At 37.5% G+C, this 22316-nt stretch overlaps 1 protein-coding gene across 1 annotated transcript in view; it reads right to left on the bottom strand.

The window, feature by feature from the left end:
- Positions 1 to 1962: 1962 nt before the first annotated feature.
- The window catches only part of baiap3 (BAI1 associated protein 3), a 59406-nt gene continuing 39052 nt past the window's right edge, over positions 1963 to 22316 (bottom strand). The window contains exons 16-34 of the mRNA XM_051888530.1: positions 20603 to 20727; positions 20146 to 20236; positions 17960 to 18016; positions 17411 to 17508; positions 16902 to 16953; positions 16635 to 16786; positions 16287 to 16410; positions 13541 to 13684; positions 13276 to 13374; positions 12775 to 12990; positions 10554 to 10622; positions 10365 to 10444; positions 10055 to 10163; positions 8573 to 8644; positions 8409 to 8492; positions 7479 to 7599; positions 6269 to 6392; positions 5967 to 6172; positions 1963 to 3850 (exon numbers count right to left, since the gene is read on the bottom strand). Coding sequence (XP_051744490.1) covers positions 3747 to 3850; positions 5967 to 6172; positions 6269 to 6392; positions 7479 to 7599; positions 8409 to 8492; positions 8573 to 8644; positions 10055 to 10163; positions 10365 to 10444; positions 10554 to 10622; positions 12775 to 12990; positions 13276 to 13374; positions 13541 to 13684; positions 16287 to 16410; positions 16635 to 16786; positions 16902 to 16953; positions 17411 to 17508; positions 17960 to 18016; positions 20146 to 20236; positions 20603 to 20727 — 2127 coding nt within the window. The 3' untranslated portion in view covers positions 1963 to 3746. The remainder of the gene's footprint in view (positions 3851 to 5966; positions 6173 to 6268; positions 6393 to 7478; positions 7600 to 8408; positions 8493 to 8572; positions 8645 to 10054; positions 10164 to 10364; positions 10445 to 10553; positions 10623 to 12774; positions 12991 to 13275; positions 13375 to 13540; positions 13685 to 16286; positions 16411 to 16634; positions 16787 to 16901; positions 16954 to 17410; positions 17509 to 17959; positions 18017 to 20145; positions 20237 to 20602; positions 20728 to 22316) is intronic.

Genomic DNA, 22316 nt, shown 5'->3' with positions numbered 1-22316 from the left:
ACAAATTACTTTACCCAATACTGTACTAAGTTTTCTACAACTATAGGGTATATTATACTACAATGAATACACTACAGTTTACTATAGTAGAAACTAAAGTATACTACAGTATTTATTACAGTTTATCAGTTCACTATAGTTAATACTACAGTATGCAGTAGCATTCATTAACAAAGTGTTGTAAATACTACAATATATACAGTATACTACAATTTACTATAGTACGGTTCAAAAACACAATAGTATTTACTATAAATGACTATAATATTCTTTCATGTGGGCTATAACTTAAATATAACAATAATATATAATAAACATTAAAATCTTTTATATTCTTTCATACAAACAAATATAGCTTTGTGAGGTTCACTCGCATCAAACAGATGAAATGCTTAAGTATTGACCTGCAAAAGGTGTCCTATAATGAGAATACACGTGCAAAGATGTTTCACGACACACCTCAAAAGTCAAAGCTGTATTAAAACACGACATCTAACGATGCATTGTAAACAATACGAGGCAATGTCTGCTTACTCATAAGTATAATAACTAATGATACATTTTAAACAATACGAGACAATGTTGTCATGCTAGTTTTGAACTAGGACTGCTAACTCAGAAGTAGGCTATAATAACTATGTGTAATACCTGGAAGTTAATAAGTAGGCGTCTTCTCTGTGCTTTAATCTGCTGCAACGCAACACAGATTAGCTTCCCACCTCTTCCAGTAGGCGTTTTGCCCTTTAGCCTTTTATAATACTGTTATTTGTCCATTAAAGAGCCCTGTCAGTTTATTAGTAACGATGCAGGATTTTATAATAACATACCTTTTTCTTTACATCTACAATAAAATGACCCGTCTCACCTCTTAATACGCCATCTAGTGTGTGGTCAAGGAACTAAAGACAGTAATACTGAAATCTATGGGGACACCTGGTGGTGACTCCCTCCCTCAGCTGTTGTACTGCAGTGTTTTACTGCAACACATAGGTACCATAACATATTCATAAATGCGATAGATAGATAGATAGACTTAAAGCAAACTATGCTTTACAACCAATCTCACATAGAGATTTAGTTTATGAATTATTAAACAAAACAGCTCTACTATTATAGTTCTAGTGTAACTAATGTGAATTTTAATGTTCTAAGCAATCATTGTATTATATAGCAGATGAGATCATATTGTATTATATGTTAAGTAATAACTGGAGAGGATCAATTGCAGTTTGGCTTTGAAAGCATACAGTGATAATGAGGCTGCAGACGTCTCTTCTGTTGGGAGATGAGATGTCACAACACCATCTGTGCAAAAAGGTCTCTCCTATTTAACTTGTTTTAATCATAAACACGTCTCTTTCTAATTGTTATCTCTTTATTGAATTCAAAGTGCACGCAGCCACACACGTGCATGCACACACACACACACACACACACCATATACACCATTACTGGAGTCACAAAGGAGACAGAGAGTTGCTGACAGTATCACATTCTTGAGCATGATTCAAGTTGAGCAGTAATATCAGTGTCGCTGGGTGTTGTGGTATGTTTCAGCAGGCTTTGGCCTTCATTTGTTTGCGAGTGGCTGATTTCTGGTGGTTTTCACTCACCAGGAGGTGAATAGCGCATGAGAAGTGTGAAGGTCAGAAGAAGAGAGATGCTGCTGAGGAAAAGTAACAGGCTGAATTATAATAGCTTAACAGGAAGTAGCCTGCTGAGAGCTATTCGTAATATACAAATAGGGAAAAATGTGATAGAACAGCCAATAAACTCCCATATAATGTACCTGCTTCTGTCATAAAAGTAGCAAAACGTGGTGGTGAAAAGCCTTTGCAATGTGAAAGAGTCCTAGTTTTTTTTAAACTAATCATTTACTGGCAATAAAAACAAGTAATTTGGCAGAGAAAATACAAGAGAAGCGAACCATCTGAACACTAAACCCGTAAATTGAAGAACCACTTGGCATAAACGAATACATTCTTTAGGAAAGACGACATCTTACAGAATTGCTACGATAAAATCTCAACACAATCCAGTGTGATTTCAAGGACAAATACTGAACATTCACAGTTTAAGATAAAGGACTTTTCTGAAAGTATTTTCCTTGATAAGAGTGAACAGAGAACACTTAATAAGGTAAACATTATCGTATCGGCTCTGCTGTATGATTACATGGAAAAAGTCATCAAAATTCTGTTGCCTTTCTTGCTACACGTATAGGCCACATACACACTGCAAAGTTTAGGGAGTGACAACTGCATTTAAATGTGGCAGTGTATGGAATACAGGAGTCACTCTTGACATGGCGATAACCATAGCAACGGTTTGGCTGTAAAACAAACAAAGATGCCAACATTTTCCATCTCAAATTGCTTGGGGAAATATTAAAGGGCAAATGAAAATAACATTGAGGGTTTGGACAAACTTGAGAGGCCGTATGAAACCATCTTGCATGTTTGCAGATTTCTGATGTGATTAATTTCAGCAACTGGTGATCAAAAGTTTGGGGTCAGTATGATTTATATATATATATATATATAATATATATAAAGAAAGAAAGGAATACTATTCAGCAACGATGCATTAAATTGATCAAAGATGACAGTAAGGAAATTTATAATGTCACAAATGATTTCCATTTCAAATAAATGCTGCTTTTTTATCTTTCTATTAATCAGATCATCTGGAAAAAAAAAAAAATGGTTTCCACAAAAATATTAAGCAGCACAACTGTTGTCAACATTGATAATAATAAATATTTCTTGAGCATCAAATCATATTAGAATGATTTCTGAAGGATCATGTGACACTGAAGACTGGAGTAATGATGCTGGAAATTCAGCTTTGATGTCACAGGAATAAATTACATTTTAAAATATATTCAAATAGAAAACAGTAATAATATTTCACAATATTACTGTTTTTACTGTACTTTTTATTCAAATAAATAGTCTTGGTGAGATGTCTTTAAAACATAAAAAAAAAAAAAAATCTTACCGACGCCAAACATTTGAATTTTAGTAAGCATAAATCTGACAAAATGTAGCTTTATATGGAAAAAGCAACAAAACAGTGGTAAGAAGTGTCAAAGTTATCTTGTGTTTGCGAACAATTTTTTTTCCTGTAAATGTCACAAATTTTCTTGTGGGGCAAGAAAAAATTAACATTAATTTGAGATAAATTCTCTGAAAACATAATATTTTACACAAAGTTGCTTATCGAAAAAGGATTTTGACTTGAAAACAAGACGAGACAGAAATACTGATTTAGAAAAGGGTTTTTCTGTAGTGAACCGTATTTGTCTGCAGTGTGTATGTGGCCTTGCAAAACTGCTGCATGTATAGAAATACTGTATCTTTTGTAGCACTTTTGAAAATCCTCAAGTAAACATCTAATTATTTCAAGTTCTCTGAGTTCAAGTCATAAACTATAGCTCAGATAAGCATTTGAATTCAATTCAACTGAGAAATGTTTCTTTCAAAATAGACCCTTCTACTACTAAATTCATACAATTCTATGAACAATAAGCTCCATCAGAGGGCTTCAACATCAAAACACAGCACACATTGAGTGCTGAACAGTGATAAAATACTGATCTTTAAACATGATCATTTACCTCACCTTTTTTTTTCTTCTGGACAACAGTGAAAAATACATTTAAAAGAGTTTGCATTTGAAGAGTAAACATAGTACAACAGGTAAAAAAGACCACCATCAGAAACACGTGCACTACAGGGGACACATTACTCTTCCTCCATTGACTTCTCAATCTCTTTCAGCTTTCTCACAAACTCTTGAGCCTCTTTGTCTCCCGTTCTCGCCTCCAGCATCTTCATGATGGGCTTCTCTGTATCAAAACAAGAAATGAATCCATCAGACCAGACGCAACAATAATGTTGAGGTGGCAGACCTCTCGATAGAGAGTGACACATGTAATTGGAAATCTTTTCAAGAGGACAGGCTGCAACAGACACTAAACACCAAGCAATGCTGACAAAACAATGAAATCTTACCAGTACACTACTTCTTTTTCTATCTGAAACCTTGAAATAATCATCAGTCTTGCAATAAAATGTCATATTTACTGCAAAACTCCACATTATTCTATTGGGCTTAACCCTGTTTCAAGAAAGTCACTTATTATGCAGAGTTTATACTGTTCTAAAACAATTGTATTTACAAGATATTTATGCAAACTTGGAATTTTCTTCAAGGCCGACTTTCTAAGTCAAGGCTGTGACAATTCATGAATGTAGAAACAATCTGTTATTGAGTAAAATAGGACGCAATTGTGAATGCTTACTCTATAGTTAAGTTTGTGTACTTTTTGAGTAATGTTGATAGCGACAGCCATAAAGTTTACGGGAAAACTGTACCCATTTAGCCGATTTATGGCTGCGTCCGAAAACTGGAAAATGCTACCTTCGGAGGACACATTTCAGGGTAGGAAGGCATCAAGGCACGTCCGAATCCAATGTTGGCTTCACTTCCTGTTTCCTGAGATACCTTCATCTAATTGATTACTGAAGGCAGCATAGATGTATCCTTCACGGCCTTTGATATCAAACAATCCTGTGCATTTATTCTGTAATTGTTCAGCTAGAAAATTAAATATGGCTTCCGAAAGTTGAGTTTGCTGGTCAGTTTGTGTGTATGTATGTTTTTGAGTAACATTTTCCACTTTTGATGTAATTTCTAGCTAGAAATTACTAATGTAGTAATTAAATATTTGTTTAGTTCTCAACAAAGCTCGCACTATTTTGCGGTAGATCATTAAACTGTTACGCTGCCTCAGAAGTTTGTCCGAAATCAGTTTCGTGAGGTGCCTTAGTGCACAAACACTGCCTTACAAGTCATTGCCTGATAGGGCAGCGAGGCAACAAGTCAGCTTCCTAGGTTTTCGGATGCAGACTGTAACTGACAGGTTTGCGAGACAAACAGCAGCACAAGAATGATAACATACATAGAAAAGCATCAATAGCTATGTGTCAATTCACCTGTTTTTATGCACATTTTGGGATATTGCATAAAAAAAGCTGGATGGAAATGCCAAAATGTGCATAAATTCTAAAAATGGGCATAAAAAACATATGTGCAACTTTTTATCCGTTAAGAAAACTTGCACATAAACTACAATGGAAACACATTTACTGAATAAATTCCTCAATGCGCATCAAAAAAAGACGTGACTAATCAGCGGACCAATCGAGATTTATCTATCTAATTACCTCCCAGAACTGTCTTACATGACTGTGTTACCAAAAATCAACCATCCGCCTCCGAAAGCAAATAAACTTTATTGCGTTTCGTCTGGGCGCTCTGAGGCACAAGTAATTTATTATATACAAAATTATTATATACAGTGGCTTCTCCTACTGCAGCAACTTTTATTAGTGATATTTAGCGCCAGTTTATCAGGAAGTTACGATTTAGTTCTTTTCATCTCACTGGATGGAAACGGTGCTTTATTCACAAATGTTTTATGCGATATTCCAATTTTGCACATCAGTTAAATTCACAGCTTTTTATGGAAACATAGCTAATTATGCAGCAATTGAGCATTTTGTGCTCTTCATTTATAGCAGTAGCAGAAAAGCTTCCTGTGTCAGTCAGGGATTAAGAATGAGAAAGAAATATGAAATTGTCTAACACTCCTGTTTTATTCAGATCAAAATCACTTGACTGCTGTAATCACGACGTAATTGCGAACTCATGGGTGGGAATTTTACCAGAAGTACTTGAAAGTACCATTACCTTCAACCCTAATCAAACACAGTTGATCCAGCTAATAAAGGTCTTCAGGATTACTAGAACATTACAGGCAGGAAAGAACAGCACTAGATCTAAACTCTACAGGAAGGTTCAGTAGGTCTCCAGAAGCAGAGTTGAGTACCCCTGATTTTGTTGCTACTCTTAAGGAGAAATGTCATGAGTAGGTGGATAAATCGGACAGATTAGCATACCGCTTGGTTTTTGCCGGGACAAGTGCAGGATGACGGGTTGAAGGGTCTTTCCAGCAGGTGTGGCACTCGGCCTACCCGGCCAGCAGAAGTCACTCAGTGGGGCCACAGCCTCGCCAGCGAAATCATTAGTGGACAACCAATCATAGTCCATCACAGTGAAGGTCAGACAGGCACACCTGTGCCTGTACTGCTCAGGGCTGACATGGCTGTGATGAAGCAAATGGGATTAAAGGGCTGTTTGAGGTGCTGAGACACAAAAGTTAATAGCAAGTGTTCAGGTGAGCAGTTGATGTGGTACTTACAAGTAAAAAAGCTCATCAAAAACAGGGTGCAGGGTTTTGAGCTTCACTTGGGTACGCTGACTCCGAGCCATGGGGAACAGATGGTGAGGACACAGCTCCACGATGACAAACGGGTCACTGAGGCCTAGGAACATAGGAATTAGGAGACAAATCCAATAAACAACAGAAAATTTAAGCAAATAACTAGATTTGGAAGGAAATACCAAAGTTTTAGGAAAACCTTCAGTTCTTTATAATCAACACTCAATGCAACACCGTCTCTGTGATGTGAAATGGTTAAAATATGCATGAAAACCAGATGTAAAGAAGGGTCATTGTGATTTTGGCAATTCCAAACATATTTTCTTGATCTTGGAACAGCATTCCTGTCTGAAAATTTAGTCCTAACCCTATCCCTATCCCTAAACTTAACCCTACCCGTAAGACATTCCTAAAATCAGAGAGAAAAGATTGGCGAATAACACTGATGTAGAAGCACCGACTAAAGCTGCGTTTCCACCTAAATTACCCGGAACAATCTGTCCCAGGAACTTTTTTTCCCCCAGCTAGCTGCGTTTCCATAGTGGTCTAAAGTACCGTGAAGATAGTCAGGTGACATAGGTCTGCACGTGACTTTCCAGTTCCCACTGATTTCGTCCTCCGCATATAAGCTTAATAAAGCCTGAACCTTATTGTCAGTCCATCGGTCATATTTTTTAAACTCCATTGTTGATTCGAATAGCAAACAACTCTTACTGCACGCACTGCAACAGATTAAAAAAAAACCGATGGTTGAAATAAAATGCTGCGTCGAGTCAACCAATCAAAATGCTCCGTGAACTCAACCAATCAGCATGTTCAGAGCCCAAGTCCCACCCCCGAAAGTTCCGTAACTTAGAAAAAGTACTACCTCACGAGCAGGTACTTTCAGAGGGGGAATTTTTTACCTGGAACTTAATTTAGACCCTGGTTCCTGCGGTTGAAACACACTGAGTACCATCCCAAAGTTCCTAGTTCCTGGGGAAAGTTCCTGCGGTGGAAACGCGGCTTAATAAATTCTTGGTCGACTAAGCCTCTTCTAGTCAACTAATATTTAGTCAACTATTAGGGGGCAGCCCTAATGTGTAGTTTTATGGATAGGGGTAGGTTTGGGGGATAGAATATACAGTTTGTACAATATAAAAACTATTGTCTATGTGCTGCCTTGCAAATTGGTGTAATTGAGGTTTACCATTAGCATCCAGGGCAATGAGATCAGCTGCATGCAGTATCTCCACAGTGAGTCTTTGCTCAGGGGCATCATAATAACACTTCACACTGATACGACCAAAGCGACTGTGCTTTAAGATTCTCTGTAAAGCAAATGTGCATTTGTTAAAGATTACTGTCTACATCACAACAGTAATACATATAAAATTGGCATCTTTTGTACTAATAACACATTAGCCAAGGTTGAGACTCTACAATTGATTTTAGTAAAAATATTTGTAACAGGTTTTATCTTAAAAGCTAGTGATATAGCATTTTTGGGCACCATAGACAGTTCCCTGGCATGAAGATTGTCTTAAATTGTAGGTAGCGAAATGATGCTACTTTCTGAGATTGGTCCACCTCTTTGTGGCCAAAATTTGAAGCAACCCTAAATATATATCTTTCATGTATAAGGTGATCATGGATAAGTTATTAGATAATGCTGCCTTCAAGTCATGTTGGAATGATCATATTTACTTCTCATGAACACAACCAAAATGATGCCTGGATTTTCTTTGTCCGCCTCAGGCATGTCAATATTCGAAGGCACAATTATATTTTATTCAACACTGAAAGATTTAGCACAAGTTAACTTTATAATGTTTCTGTTAAAGTTGCTGTCTGTTCAGATCAGACATTTATGAGGTTCGGTTTGGTTTTATAACATGCTGGTTATGTAGACATCTGCCCCCGTAGGCAGCAGACAGCAAGTCAGCTTAGCGGGATTTGAGACACAGTCAGAGACTGCGAAATCTTACACAGTGCAAAGAACGCTTAGTCAAAGAGGAAATGACTGATGTAAACTTTTAATCATCAGAGGAAGGAATAGTATTTGCGATGTCTTAGCTCCTAATCAACACCTCCTCTCTGGAGCTAAAAGCTGTGGCGGCCCAGCAAGACTCCTACCCACCTGCTGGGAGATTTTCTCCAGGAAATACTGTTCGATCAGCTCAAAGGAGGAGCATTTGTTCAGACGCAGCTCCTCATCCAGGCCCTAATGGGAAAAAAGAGGAAAGGAAGATGAAGCCATGTTTAATTCATTTGGCCAGCCACATTGGTTAAAGGTGAGAATACCTTATAATCTCCACTCTTAAGGTCTTCCAAGAGCAGTCCTTCTCCATCAGCGTGGAAGAACCGCACCAGCGTCTGCACGAAAAAGAACTTGTTATTAAGGTGTCTGATCATTACCAGTCTGACAATCAATACATGTTAGTCTTCTGTTATGCCATCATATTTTTCTTCTGCTCTTTCTTTGACTGCATGGACTCCAGCAGACAAGCACAGACTCTCGTAACACACTCTTGAGGCTTGTTATGCTAATGGACCAACTATATGATGAACAACATGTTCAACCCACATGCACGCTGAGCAGTTCATGAGTTTTCATGTAAATCTGTGGTGAGTTCCTGCCAGTTCCTCTCTGCTGGAATACTGGATCTCACATATTGACATGCTGCTGGGGACGTCCTAAATTCTCCACTGAGCTGTGGCCAAGAGCAGTGGCGAATATATCAAGTGACTGTGACCGTGCAGGCTGAGGGAAACCAGACATGACCCTTACAGTCCACAGAGTTCTTGTAAAACACATTGTTGGGTTTCAGCACCATTTTTCTAACTAATCTAGTACTCCTTTCCTCCAAAAATGGTGCTGGAACTCAACCAACGGACCTGCGAACCTCTCTCAAAACCAATTTCTTTTTAATTTTCAGACTATGATTCCATCCAGTCGGAGAATAACAAACATGTTTGATCATTTGAGCTGATTTAAGAACACATTTGTTTTCATTATTCATGCGTATTTTAGCACCGAAGCACATTTCTGTAGTGGTAGTGTGTAATCCTCAGTCGTTACTACAGTCGTCCTGTAGTGTAATCCGGTATTACAAGTTTTGTGAACATATATTAACATCTTAAGTAATTGATTCAGACTCTTTATGAGCCGCTTTTATGCAAATATATAATGAATACAATTTATGGTAATCATATATGAATGTATTGCTTCAACACATTGGGCAATTATATGGGGATCTAGTTTTGTAAATGGGAACATTCTCCAAAACTGGACAATGATGTTAATGGTGGTTTAAGATCACAGTGTTTTTGAACCATTATGTAGCCAGTTTAGCTTGCCTAGAACAACCTTGCTTCCAGGAATTTGACAATAGCTCTGGATGTGATACCAAACCAGGATGGTTCATTCACATTACACGCAATATAGCAGAATACGTCCTGCCTTCAAAATAAAATAGCAAGTGGCCAACTGGCTAACTAATTGCATCATTGCAGCTGCTGTTAGAAGCTCCAGCTTTTTAAAACCATTTTTGAGCATAAGAAATAGCAACAGTTTGTGTCAGATGTTATTGCTGAAATATTTGAAATATGTTATTTAAATGTGAGTTTGGCAAGTTGTTTTTGATACTTCTGTTTTTCCCCATTCAATTATACAGGAGTTGGTCTTGCATGAGCAAATAGCTGACTGGAGGCATTGCAAATATGGCTGCTGAGTGAACTTAGTATCATTTTTAGTGATACTCATTGTGACTCATCTGTACTGACCTCTACAGTGTACTGGAACCGTGAGTAGAATTCCACCTGGACACCCCTGTTTTCCGCCACAGTGTCCAGGATCATCCGCAGGAGCAGCTCCCACAGACTCTGCAGAACCCTGGGGTACACAACAACCTGAAAGATCATGCTCACAGACACAGTGACCTCCTTCACATGCAGCCAATTACCACTTTACAGTGCCCAGATTACTTGGAAAACATGCTTCCAATGGTAAATCTATGTGTCATTACTGTTATCGCTACAGTATGCCCCCCTTAAGGCCGCTCTTATACTTTCATCAAATGATGAAAGTAATTACCTTGTTAGATTCTCTTTAACCAATGACTCATTGAGGATGACTAGAGTGTCATCTAGGTACTTCATCAGAGGAGCCACAGCCTGGAGCAGTTCATCAGAGATTACATATGTTGAAAAACACATTAGACCATAGCTGAATTATGCTAACATAAAATAATTAAATGTTCTTTCTCTATTCATTCATACTTGCCTCATCATTGTTAATAGAGTCTGGAGATAGGCTGATGTGTTGAATGCATCTCCTGAGTTCAGAAAGCATCTGTGTAGGACAAAGATTTATGTGATGTACTCAAGTGTTACTCATTACTCAGCCAATCTGTGCAGAAATTGTGCAATCAGGGGCACTTTTCCCAAAAGCATTGATAGCTAACTATAGTCAAGTTTGGTTGTTAATAACGAATTTGTGTTTCCTGGAACCTGAAATAGTTCCAACAAACATTCGCAAACAGCTTCGCAAAGTTGTGTGGTTGGAACTGGTTGGAACTACTCTCGACCTTTGGTTTGAAGCATAATTTCTTGTTAGTATGACTTGGGGACTTAAATAAATCATGCTCTTGAGCAACATATACAAGCTAACATGCAGTACAATCAATATCTTCCATTCCATTTATACACAGACTTCACTCTATGTCTTTTAGTTTGTCAAGAGAATAAAAGTGCCGATTTTGAGGAGTTTTCTAGTACTCTGAGGGAATTCGATTCCAGGCTGGTTTATGCTGATAGAGCTGATACAGAGCCATGGCCAGTTGCATAAAATATTATAATATTAATAAAATATAATAAATAATAATAAAAATACTAAAATATTAATATAAAGTTAGTCAATTAATTTATTTTCTTTAAGACTGGTCATTCTTTAAGACTAGATTGGTCTAATTGTAACCTGAAAAATAAGACTGATTACCCCTTGGATGAGTGCTAGTTGGTAAGACTAGTTCTTAAGACATGGTCTTAACATAGAGGCTAAGTTTATGCAACTGGCCCTTGGTCTAGCTGGTGGACCAGCATAGTCATGCTGTTCTCAATCAAAATTGAGCTGGTGTAGTTGGTCCACCATCACTTCCACTTCCCATGTTGGTGACCAGCAAACCAGCATACCATGCTGATCCAAGCATGCAAAACATGCCTTATGCTGGTGACCAGCAATGCTGGATTTTTCAGCAGGGAAAGCAAAACAATGGAGAACAAAAATAATAAAGAGGTCATCAGATGCCATGTTCAATATTTAAAGCAATACTCTGACATGAATTCAATTTCAAACTGATTTATTAGCAGAAGTTATTACTCCATCACCTGCATGACGTAATTAATGACTGTTCTATATTGTTGAACCAATATGGTTCAAATGACGGATGTGCAACAAAGTTCTTGCAAAGTTTTTCTTACAAAAATCCATCACTTCACTTCTCTTCAGAAGGCATTTATTAACCCACTGGGGTCTTATGGGTTACTTTTATGATGGACGGATGCGCTTTTTGGAGTTTCAAAAACTCGGGCACTATTCAATGCCATTACAAAGCTAGGAAGAGCCAGGATATTATTTAAAGGCACGCTATGTAAATTTTCACCACTAGAGGTGGCTTTTTTCAAAACAAAGGCGTAGCAGAATCATGGGAGGTGTTGTCTTCACGACTACAGTCGGTGGAAAAGAATCAGGATGGGACTCGGGTAGAAATCATGTTCATGGATGAGATTATTAACGTTACTGTAGTATGAAGCAGAGCAGGACTGAGTGCTGTGTGAGCAGAAACGAGGCCGTTGGAGTGACTGCTAATGAGAGACAAGCACGATACATGGCTCGAGAGCAGCAGAACTTTTATTATGACACAGTCGCTGCTTCCGCTTCTTTTGGTCAAGCTTATGTGTTTTGTCGATGAATGTATGATGTCATCGATAGGCGACGTACGGACACGGTCCATTTCCTGGTTAAAATTGCTTATTTCTCTGGATTTAAACATTCTTGGAAACATTTGGGATAATGTAAGTACACAAGTCAACAAAATATATAACATTGTTCTAGTGGTTTTTGGATATTTTAATCCAGAAATCGTACATATTGTGCCTTTAATATAACTCTGATTGTGTTCGGCTGAAAGAAGAAAGTCATATACACCTAGGATGGCTTGAGGGTGAGTAAATTATGGGATAATTTTCTTTCTTTTTTTCTTTTTTTTTTTTTTATGGGGAGGGGAGGTGGGACTATTCCTTTAAGTAGCGAGCTACATCATTGTATGGGAAACGCACCCCAGATTGGCCTTTATGCAGAAATCTAATTTTCAGAGAACAATGTGTGCAATATGTATCAGCATTAACATAGCTTGCTTGTATGTCACCATACTCATAACACTGAAGCTGTTGATGTAATCAGGTCTCTTAGCACTTGAACTGTGATCTTTAATGTATGCCATTACCCTATCAGTAAGATGTGTGATTAGGCGCTTGGCTTCCCTCTGCAGGTCGATATCAGCGTTGTAGAGCTGCCCATTCAGGGACTTGTTGACCTGCTCCTTCCCTTCCAAGCCGCACGACTCCTCCATGGCCTGTTCTACCCCCCGCCAGTCCAGCTCCCGCGGCAGACCTCCCAGGTACACGCGCACATGCTCCGTGCTGTTCAGAGCGATACAGACCTGCGCCAAAGCAGCAGTCAGGAAGAGGAGGAAGGGAGATCGGAAATGAGGAAAGGAGAGGTAAAAAGTGGAAGGAACAAAAAGGAAGAAAATAAGGAGTTCTAAACGGGGTGGAGGGAGAGAGAAAGCATACAGTGCAAAATGAAAAGGGGGCGCTAACGAGGTCAGACACACTATGACACAGGCGCACCACTGAGACGTCAGTGTTGTCAGGGAGAAGCACTCAACGCTGACATTTACTTCGCTCATAATGAAAGCCAACCCTCCCTCGCCCAGAAGCGTTACCTGCACGATGAAACTCTTGTTGTGGTCTCGTCCCAGCTGGCCCCTCTCAATCTTGCGCTTGATCAGCTCAGCGTAACACACCGCCTCGCTGCAGAAATTCTGCCATACATCAAAAAAGAATTGCGTTATGTGTGTGAAACCATCAATTCTCCTTTCCATTACGAGCATGCTTTTTATTTTCAGTGTTTTTGACCGCCGCTCCCCAGCTGTGCAAGCTTAAACTGCATGCTTATGAAAGTGGAGCTTAGAGATCAGTGGTGCTCACGTCCGTCAGGCGTGTGATGAAGATAAAGGCTCCTGCTGAATCAGGCCACGCCAGCTGGGTCCAGAACTCCCGCACCTGGCTGAAGCATGTTGTAACGTCCACCGCCGAGGAGCTGTGTTTGGTCTGACTCTGAATCGGCTCCATCTGTACCATTAAAATACACACGTCACGCTATGCAGCCAAAACACCCTCACTAACACACTCTCAATGAGGTTACGTTAAAGGGTTAGTTCACCCAAAAATAAAAATTCTGTCATTAAGTACTCACTCTCATGTCGTTCCACACCCGCAAGACTTTCGTTCATCTTCGGAAGACAAATTAAGATATTTTTGATAAAATCCGATGGCTCAGTGAGGCCTCTATTGCCAGAGCCAAAAAAACAAAATAACGACTTTATTCAACAATATCTAGTGTTGGGCAATTTCAAAACACTGCTTCATGAAGCTTCGAAGCTTTACAAATCTTTTGTTTCGAATCAGTGGTTCGGAGCGTGTATCAAACTGCTAAAGTCATGTGGTTTCAGTAAATGAGGTTTCATTACGTCATAAGTGTTTGAAATTTCAATGGTTCACCACTGGGGGGCGTGACTTTGGCAGTTTGATACACGCTCCGAACCACTGATTCGAAACAAAAGATTCGTAAAGCTTCGAAGCTTCATGAAGCAGTGTTTTGAAATCACCCATCACTAGATATTGTTGAATAAAGTCGTTATTTTGTTTTTTTGCTGCACAAAAACTATTTTCGTCGTTTCATAGCAGTAAGATTGAACCACTGTAGTCACATGAACTGTTTTAAATATGTTTTAGTAGCTTTCTGGGCATCTGAAAGTGTTCATTATCTTGCTGGCAATGGAAGCCTCACTGAGCCATCGGATTTAATCGAAAAAATATCTTAATTTGTGTTCTGAAGATGAACGAAGGTCTTACGGGTGTAGAACGACATGAAGGTGAATAATAATAATGATTTTTTTTTCATTAATTTAATCATTTTTGGGTGAACTAACCCTTTAACTTGATATTCGATTTACAGTGTCCTTGTTACATGTTAAATTTACTTACTATATTAATAACAGTTAATTATGCAGAATTACAGCATCTAACCCTAAACCAAACCCTATAGTAAGTACATGTTGTTAATTAATATTACTCACTACATAAATACACTGTCACAAGGACACCTTAAAATACGGTATAACCAATTTTTCTTATTCAAAGAAGCTAAAATCAAAGTAGCTGTCATTTTTTAAGTGCCTTTATCTAATATGAACTGATTGTATAGGTCTTTGTAGTGATAGACTAATATATCAGCTACGGCCACATTTCCAAAAATAATTATAAGTAGGTCATACAAATTTTCTTAAAGTTATAGGTTAAAGCATATCCAAAAAGCATTGTAATTTTAGTACTTAAAAATCATTGTAGGTGTAAGAAGCAGCATCAAGTGCATAAAAAACACAAAATTATATCTAAACTTAATACAGTTGATGTTACTATTCTTACACTTTTTTCTTTATTTATTAAATTGAAATTTATTAAAACTACTACATCTATATTTAAATTAAAAAACAAATAATGTAATATATATATATATATATATATATATATATATATATATAAAATGTAAACATAAACGAAGTCTTGGCCTGATGTACACTGTAAACAAAAATATTTTTTCAAAGTTAGAAAAGTAAAAAGAATGATTATTGGAGTATGTTTTACGAGGAAATACAATTTCAGTCTACTTCAGAATTTCAAATTTAATTCAGTGTATTACTTGTTTCTTTATAATTATTGGTGAAATTTACTAGCTATTTTAAATTGTTTCATGGAAATCCTTTTTTTTTTTCAGTGTATGAATAAAATTCTGTATGCTGTCTTTAAAGCAGAATGGGTTTTACAATGACTCACTGGAAAGCATGGAAACCATTGTACATGTCTTGGCTTGTCATCATGTCACCCAATGCCTCATCTTCCATAACCTATTTCTCTCTGACAATTCACTTGCAGAATTGCTATCGCTATACAATGAATCTGATTAAAACACATTACAGACCCTTTTCAAAGACTGTGACGATGCGTTTTAACGGTCATCAATATCGAAAATTCTGCAAAGTTTTTTATATTTTTATTTTTTTATGTACATTTATAACACTATACTTAGTATTATACTACCTTTGCATTAAATTTTAAAAAAGTATTTGCTGCTGTGAGGGTGTTTCTAATACAGCAGCTGTGGGAGTGACAGTAAAAATAACATCTTTCTCTCAATCTCTCTCTATTTTTTTTCATCTTTTTGAAAGTTGTGAAAACACTATTATTGAGTTTTTCTTTTTCTATTTGTGCAAATGGAAACACAAAAAATATCTCTCATTCACCACTATAAAATTTACCCAACTATGATGACTTCCGCTTCTGAGAAACCCGTAAATGTGAAAAGGGTCTGTTGTGCGCCCCACAATACACCTGGCAAAAAAGTTGACCGGGATTGTGACAACAGGTCCTCGGTGTGGTTTTCTAAGGTTACATTGCAGGACTTGACAAGCAGACATCATGTAAAGTGCTTGCATGTTCATGTTAAGTCAATGTTTGGGAGATCCATAGTAAACGGGCCCAGGCCAGTTAATCTGCTATTCTTTCTGACATCGCCATTGAAAAACTTATATTGGTTGACCATGTATTGTATTGGTAGCTATAATATATGCTATAATGCTAAAATGTTTTGTCCTTGGTTTGGTCCCCAGCTCACCTGATCCATTTCCACAGCTTTGCGGATCCTGTCAGTGGATCTCTCATGAACAATCTGAAGCCATTTGTGAATAGAGGTCTTGAACCAGTTGTGAAATCCAGTTAGAGCCAACATCTTAGTGTCTCTGAAAAGAAATGACCACCAAGAAATTGGATTAACTAGTTATGATTTGGCCATACTCATACTCACTCAAGAGTGGATAACCTCATCAATTATGGATAAAATCATTTATCTATCAACCCTCATATGCATTCACTCTCTCTCTCCATGTGAGTCACTCTTTACACAATAGCCTAGCTGATGAATTAGCACTCATGCAGATGGATGAAGGGCAACCCAATGACTAACTTGAGAGGCAGGTACTCCCTAAAGCGTTTGAGGGACTTCAGAGACATGTAGAGCTCAAAAAGGGTCTCTCCCATGGTTTGGGTGAACCGAAAACTCTCCTGCTCCAGGTTCCCACACACTCGCTCCATTGCCACATTTACGTCATCTGCCACCTAGAGACACAGCACAACATTAAAGCTCCCTCTCTATCACCCGGCTCCTGTTTATCGAGGCAAGACTTATTTTTAACGGAGATCTATAAGCGTTCCCAGGGGTGCTCAAACTTACAAGCTTCTCTAACTGCCGGTAGGAGATGCTGAAGAAGTCAACCTTCACAGAGCTGAAAGACAAGACACAAAAACATGTACTTTTTGGATTTTTTGTTTTGTTTTATTTTTAATGCTGCATTTCATAGTTGGTGTGTCCCAACCCATCTCATTATGGCTGAATTGTGCCTTTTTTTCCACTGTTAAAATAATTTCTTCTATCTCAGCTTAATTTGCAGAGACAGCTATAAATAAACTATTCGTGGGTTGATTTTCCAGCAAAGTGTAAACACTATGGCTGTGCGGGGTAATCAAAACATTGCTCTGTTTGTTTGAGCATCCCAACCAGCCCAACACTGACTCAACCAATGGTATGAGTTTAGGGCAGTATTATTTGTTTGACTGACCAATAACAGATGGGCAGGGGGCAGGGGGCTTTGGTTGTTCTGGAAACCTGTTTGAAAACAGTCATTGTTTTTGCAGTTCTGAAATTATACTCCTCATCTTTATGCAAAGTGCTACAAAAGTTACCTGTAATAAAGCTTGTTATAGACATTTTGTCCTCTCTGCACATCATCACATACTGCATCCACCACCACAACCAAACGCCTCAGCTGCTCCTCTAAAGTCTGCAGAGATGTGCAGAAAACAAATACATCAGATCACAGAAACACTTGACCAATGCTATCTTGCTCAGTTATGGCCAATAGAGAAATTGCAGGAGCTCTATTCACAGCAGTATGCCTTTTCAGATATAATATACTACTATATAAACTATTCCTGTTGCTCAAACAGTAAAGCATGGCTAGTGCCAACACTAAGGTCACAGGTTTGATTCCCAGGGAATGCATGAACTTATAAAATGTACATGTACACAAAGTGTACAACAAATTATTTAGTTTGTTCCAGTTTTATACAATATGCTGGGTAATATATAAAGTAATATAAAGGACCATTGAAACTATGTGACCATTAGTTTCCAGCTTATGTTGTGCTGCAGGTAAATGGTTGGAAGTATATTTGGTTATATATATTTGGGTATATATTACAAATTGCAAGTGTTATAAAATTAATACTTACTCCTTCATCTGGTTTAATGTTTGATATTATTCCTTCATACCACTCAACTGTGCCTTTCTAAATTCAGGAACAAGAAAAGAAACCAAAAATTACAAATAGTAAAAATATATCAATGCATCCATAATACAATAAAATATGCTCCAGGTACTATTTCACATTCAAAATGTACAATTTATAATCAGTGTATGCAGTGGCCCCAAAAATATTTGGACACTTACTGTTAAAATTTCTGAATGTCTCTGCATTAGATATAAAATGTCTGCTTGAGCTTTTCTCAGAACTACCTTCCATTTTCTGTGCCATTTTTGCAATGACCTTTAACCATCTGGTCTCAAGATGAGAAGTAGATGAAGTCAGTTCCTCTTCAGTTCACAAAAGTGTCCTAGATTAACCACAGGTGGACTTCATCACATTTACTATGTTCCACAAACTTTTGACAACCAAAGAGACACAAAACTTTTGTATTCATTTTGAACAATGTATTTAATTTATTTAAAGGTGCAATATGTAAGAATTTTGCAGTAAAATATCCAAAAACCACTAGGCCAGTGTTATATATTTTGTTCACTTGAGTACTTACAATATCCCAAATGTTTCTAACTATTTGTAAATCTTGAGAAAATTGCAATTTTAACCAAGGCTCTGGGACGTGTGAGGAGTCTCCTGTCAATTGCGTCATTCCCACGTTATCCTCGGTTTCTGGTTTTATTTTGTAGAAACCAAAGACACTTTAATATATTTCATGTTTTAATAGACAAGGGAACAACTGTTTTGATATATTTATAGACAGAAAACTAATTATTGTTATATAGCTCAACATGTTTAGTCTTGTTTAAATCTAATTTTCTTGATTTTTTGTGAGTACCATGCTTTACCACGCCTCAGAGAAAAACACTATTTTGTCAAGTAGCTAACATAGCATAATCAGATGCAGCTTTATTTTTGGTAATAGTAATACAGCATTTTTTCCATCGTACAATACGTTTTAAAATTAATTCCATGCCATTTATCAACACAAGCCATCCAGCATTTAATATGATATTCTAAAATCGATCTAACTTACTTCAGTGTGCAAAAAGTGTCTCACAGCAGCCGCCGAGCGAACGCACAGAGTAACGTTATTACATCATTTTCAACACTCTCTAATGTATCTAATATGATAAACAGAGCTGTGTTACCTCATATTCATGACCAGAAAAGCGGAAGTGGCGCTGGCGACTGTGGCATAATAAAAGTTCCGCTGCTCGTGAGGCGTGTGTTGCGCAATCGCTCCAGCGGCCTCGTTCAGCTCCCACAACACTCGGTCCTGCTCTGCTTCATACTACAGTTAATAATCGCATCCATGAACATGATTTCTGCCCGAGTCCTATATCCTGATTATTTTCCACCGGCTGTGAGGTGAAGACCACATGTCCCAAGATTCCGCACTCAAACTTGCCATCATCAAGCTACGCCTTTGTTTTGAATAGGCCTCTAGCGACCTCTAGCAGACAGAAAATATTACATATTGCACCTTTAATGGAAACCAAACAAACTTCCTTTTTTGTGAAATGTTTAGTTTGAAAAGTGTGCTGTATTTCTTGAAAATAAATGTAATTTGGTTTAATGTTTTGTAATATAATGCAAAGACATTCATACATTACCGTTCAAAAGTTTAGTGTAAGATTTTTCTTTAAAGTTAAAAAAGTCTGATGCTCACCAAGGCTGCATTTATTTAAACAAAAGTACAGTAATATTGTGAAATATTACAAGAATTTAAAATAACTGTTTTCTAATGTAATATAAATTAAAATGTAATTTATTCCTGTGATCAAAGCTGAATTTTCAGCATCATTACTCCAGTCTTCAGTGTCACATGATCCTTCAGAAATCATTCTAATATGAAGATTTGATGCTCAAGAAACTTTTTGTACTATTAGCAATGATGAAAGCACTTGTGATGCAGTTTTCTTTGATTAATAGAAAGTTCAAAAGAACAAAATTTATTTGAAATAGTAAAGACCTTTATACAGTAACAAAAGATTTCTGTCACTTTTGGTCAATTCAATGCATCTTTGCTGAATAAAATTATAACTGACCCCAAACCTTTGAACAGCAGTGCACATTTTTGTCAAGTGTGGCTTCAGTGTCTAAATACCTTTCAGGACCACTGTATGTTTCAATGTTGGTCTGAATCACCTTATTACCTTTATAACTGTTGCTATTTCCAAGTGCAGTTCATTGCGGTTTGAACACACTGCTCTAAAGGCTGCCATTGCCTGCATGTGACCAATGCTCCTAAAGCACACATACACAAAGATCAATATCCAAAAAACAGCGACACTATCTGCAAACTGCATGTATTGTGCATGTTGTGTCTCAGCACCCAGAATACTGTACTACATTGTAGTAGCAACACTAGAAAACCCCACAGGATATCCATTTTTTGTGTGTCTCACTACCCAATACAGATCTACCCAGAGGAGTCCGAAAGGGCAGATCACCATGAGCTCGCAGACACAGCTGCTGCAATTGCTGGCAGAAATATCTGAATTCAAATGGATTTATTTTGGTCCTTCGGCCAGAAAATCAATTGTACGAATGCCGGTCTATGAGTTCATGATTCTTTGTAGCCTGTGTGCGTGTGTGTGGGTATAAGTTTACCTCAGCATAAGCTCACAGCGTATGATGGCGGCAGAATTGTTGCAGGGGAATACTTGACGCATACTCTTCATTTGAGACAGGCAGTAATCACAGTAAAGTCTGAAGCTCTCTGCCAAAAGACTCTCCTGCATTCAGAAACACATAATTACAGAGTGGACCCAGAAGAAAAGAATTAGTTCCAAACTAAAGTCTTAGGAGGGAATCCACAAAGAATTAATTACACCTGCTCATAGCAGTGTTTATTTGCACACGCTGACAGTTTTGTTTCAGCACTCGATTCGTTAAAGTAATGACGCATTAAATTAGCGCTAAGTGCAATTTGCACAGTGCAACTCTTCGATTCTGAGTGCAAGTTTGTGGGGTGGGGTGGAATGGTATTAGCAAAATGTTAAATCCACCAGATAAATAGCAATGAGTATAATAAGCCTAGTTTACATGGAAAGTAGCCGTGTTTGTGATGAAATGACTGAAACGACCTGAAATGGAAATTAACTCTATATATTTTGTAAATGCATGTGATCTTATTGTGACGAATTCATGTCTGCATAAGCTTAATTTTTCAAAATCTTTCAGTGAAATGACAGACTTTCTCTGTTGACGTATGCTGGACTTCTCCAATCATTTAGTCATCTTAAACTCCATCCCTTTCTTACAATTGAGTGCAAGCTCACATTCAGATCTGCCTCCATCCAATCATCAACCGATGGATAGTCCTCTCTCTACTTTTTTTTTCTTTTATATAATCCGTTTCACTCAATGTCATAATACGGAAGAAAACATCTGTTGCTAATTATGTCACATACTTTATATAAATATGCATGGCATATTGCACCTGATTAAAAGTACTGCAAGCAAAAGTGTCGCAACTGTTTACACAACAAAAACAATCCTTCTTAGGAGCTGTTCACACAGGTGTTATTTTTGGAATCTACTGCGCTGATTTTCTATTTTTCCATGTAAACATGCGCTTACTGGATGTTTTTGACATCTCGTATTTTTTCCTAAAAACTCGACACTCAAGTTAAAGAATTTTAAATTTTTTAATCTTTTTTTCAACATAAAAAAACAGTTTCGCGACCCCACACTTTCTTTAACGGAGTGTCTATTTACACTAAGTGCAAATAGCATTCCTTGTTGGCAAACGTTATTTACACTAGCTCCACCCACCAATGTCTGGTTGGTTCACTCAAGTTTATAAACAGACGTGCATAATTCATCATCTTCAGTGGCATACCAGTAGTGAGTAAGGCTCACCTGGCTTTTAACGCGATTGACAGGGGTTCGAATCCACCTTTTGCCGAGCTTGCTCTTCTCCATTTTCCCATCACATATCACACCAGAAAGGTATTTATTTTTAATAAAAATTAAAATAATATACTAAAAGTGGAAATAAACTGCCTAATGAGTATTTAATAAAAGTGTTTATTGGGTGGGGTTAGGGGAAGGTGTAGGGAGAGATTTTATTCTCCCAATAAGGCAGCATCCGTTTAATAATTTTAATAAATATAATCATTTACACTCTATGATATTATTGCATCCTGTTCATTTAAAAAATACTGAGGTGCAAATAGTATCTGGCAATATAAAATATAGATAGCATACTATTTACGCTTATTGCAAAGAACTGCTACTTTTACATGGCGTAAATAGAATCTATCGCTATTTTCACCTAGTGTAAATAGCATCTATCGCTAAGAAAATATGCTATTTTCAC

This window comes from Ctenopharyngodon idella, chromosome 3, assembly GCF_019924925.1.
Source record: "Ctenopharyngodon idella isolate HZGC_01 chromosome 3, HZGC01, whole genome shotgun sequence".
Taxonomy (NCBI): domain Eukaryota; kingdom Metazoa; phylum Chordata; class Actinopteri; order Cypriniformes; family Xenocyprididae; genus Ctenopharyngodon; species Ctenopharyngodon idella.
Note: the sequence above shows the minus strand (reverse complement) of the source record. Positions and strands in the feature narration are given on the sequence as shown.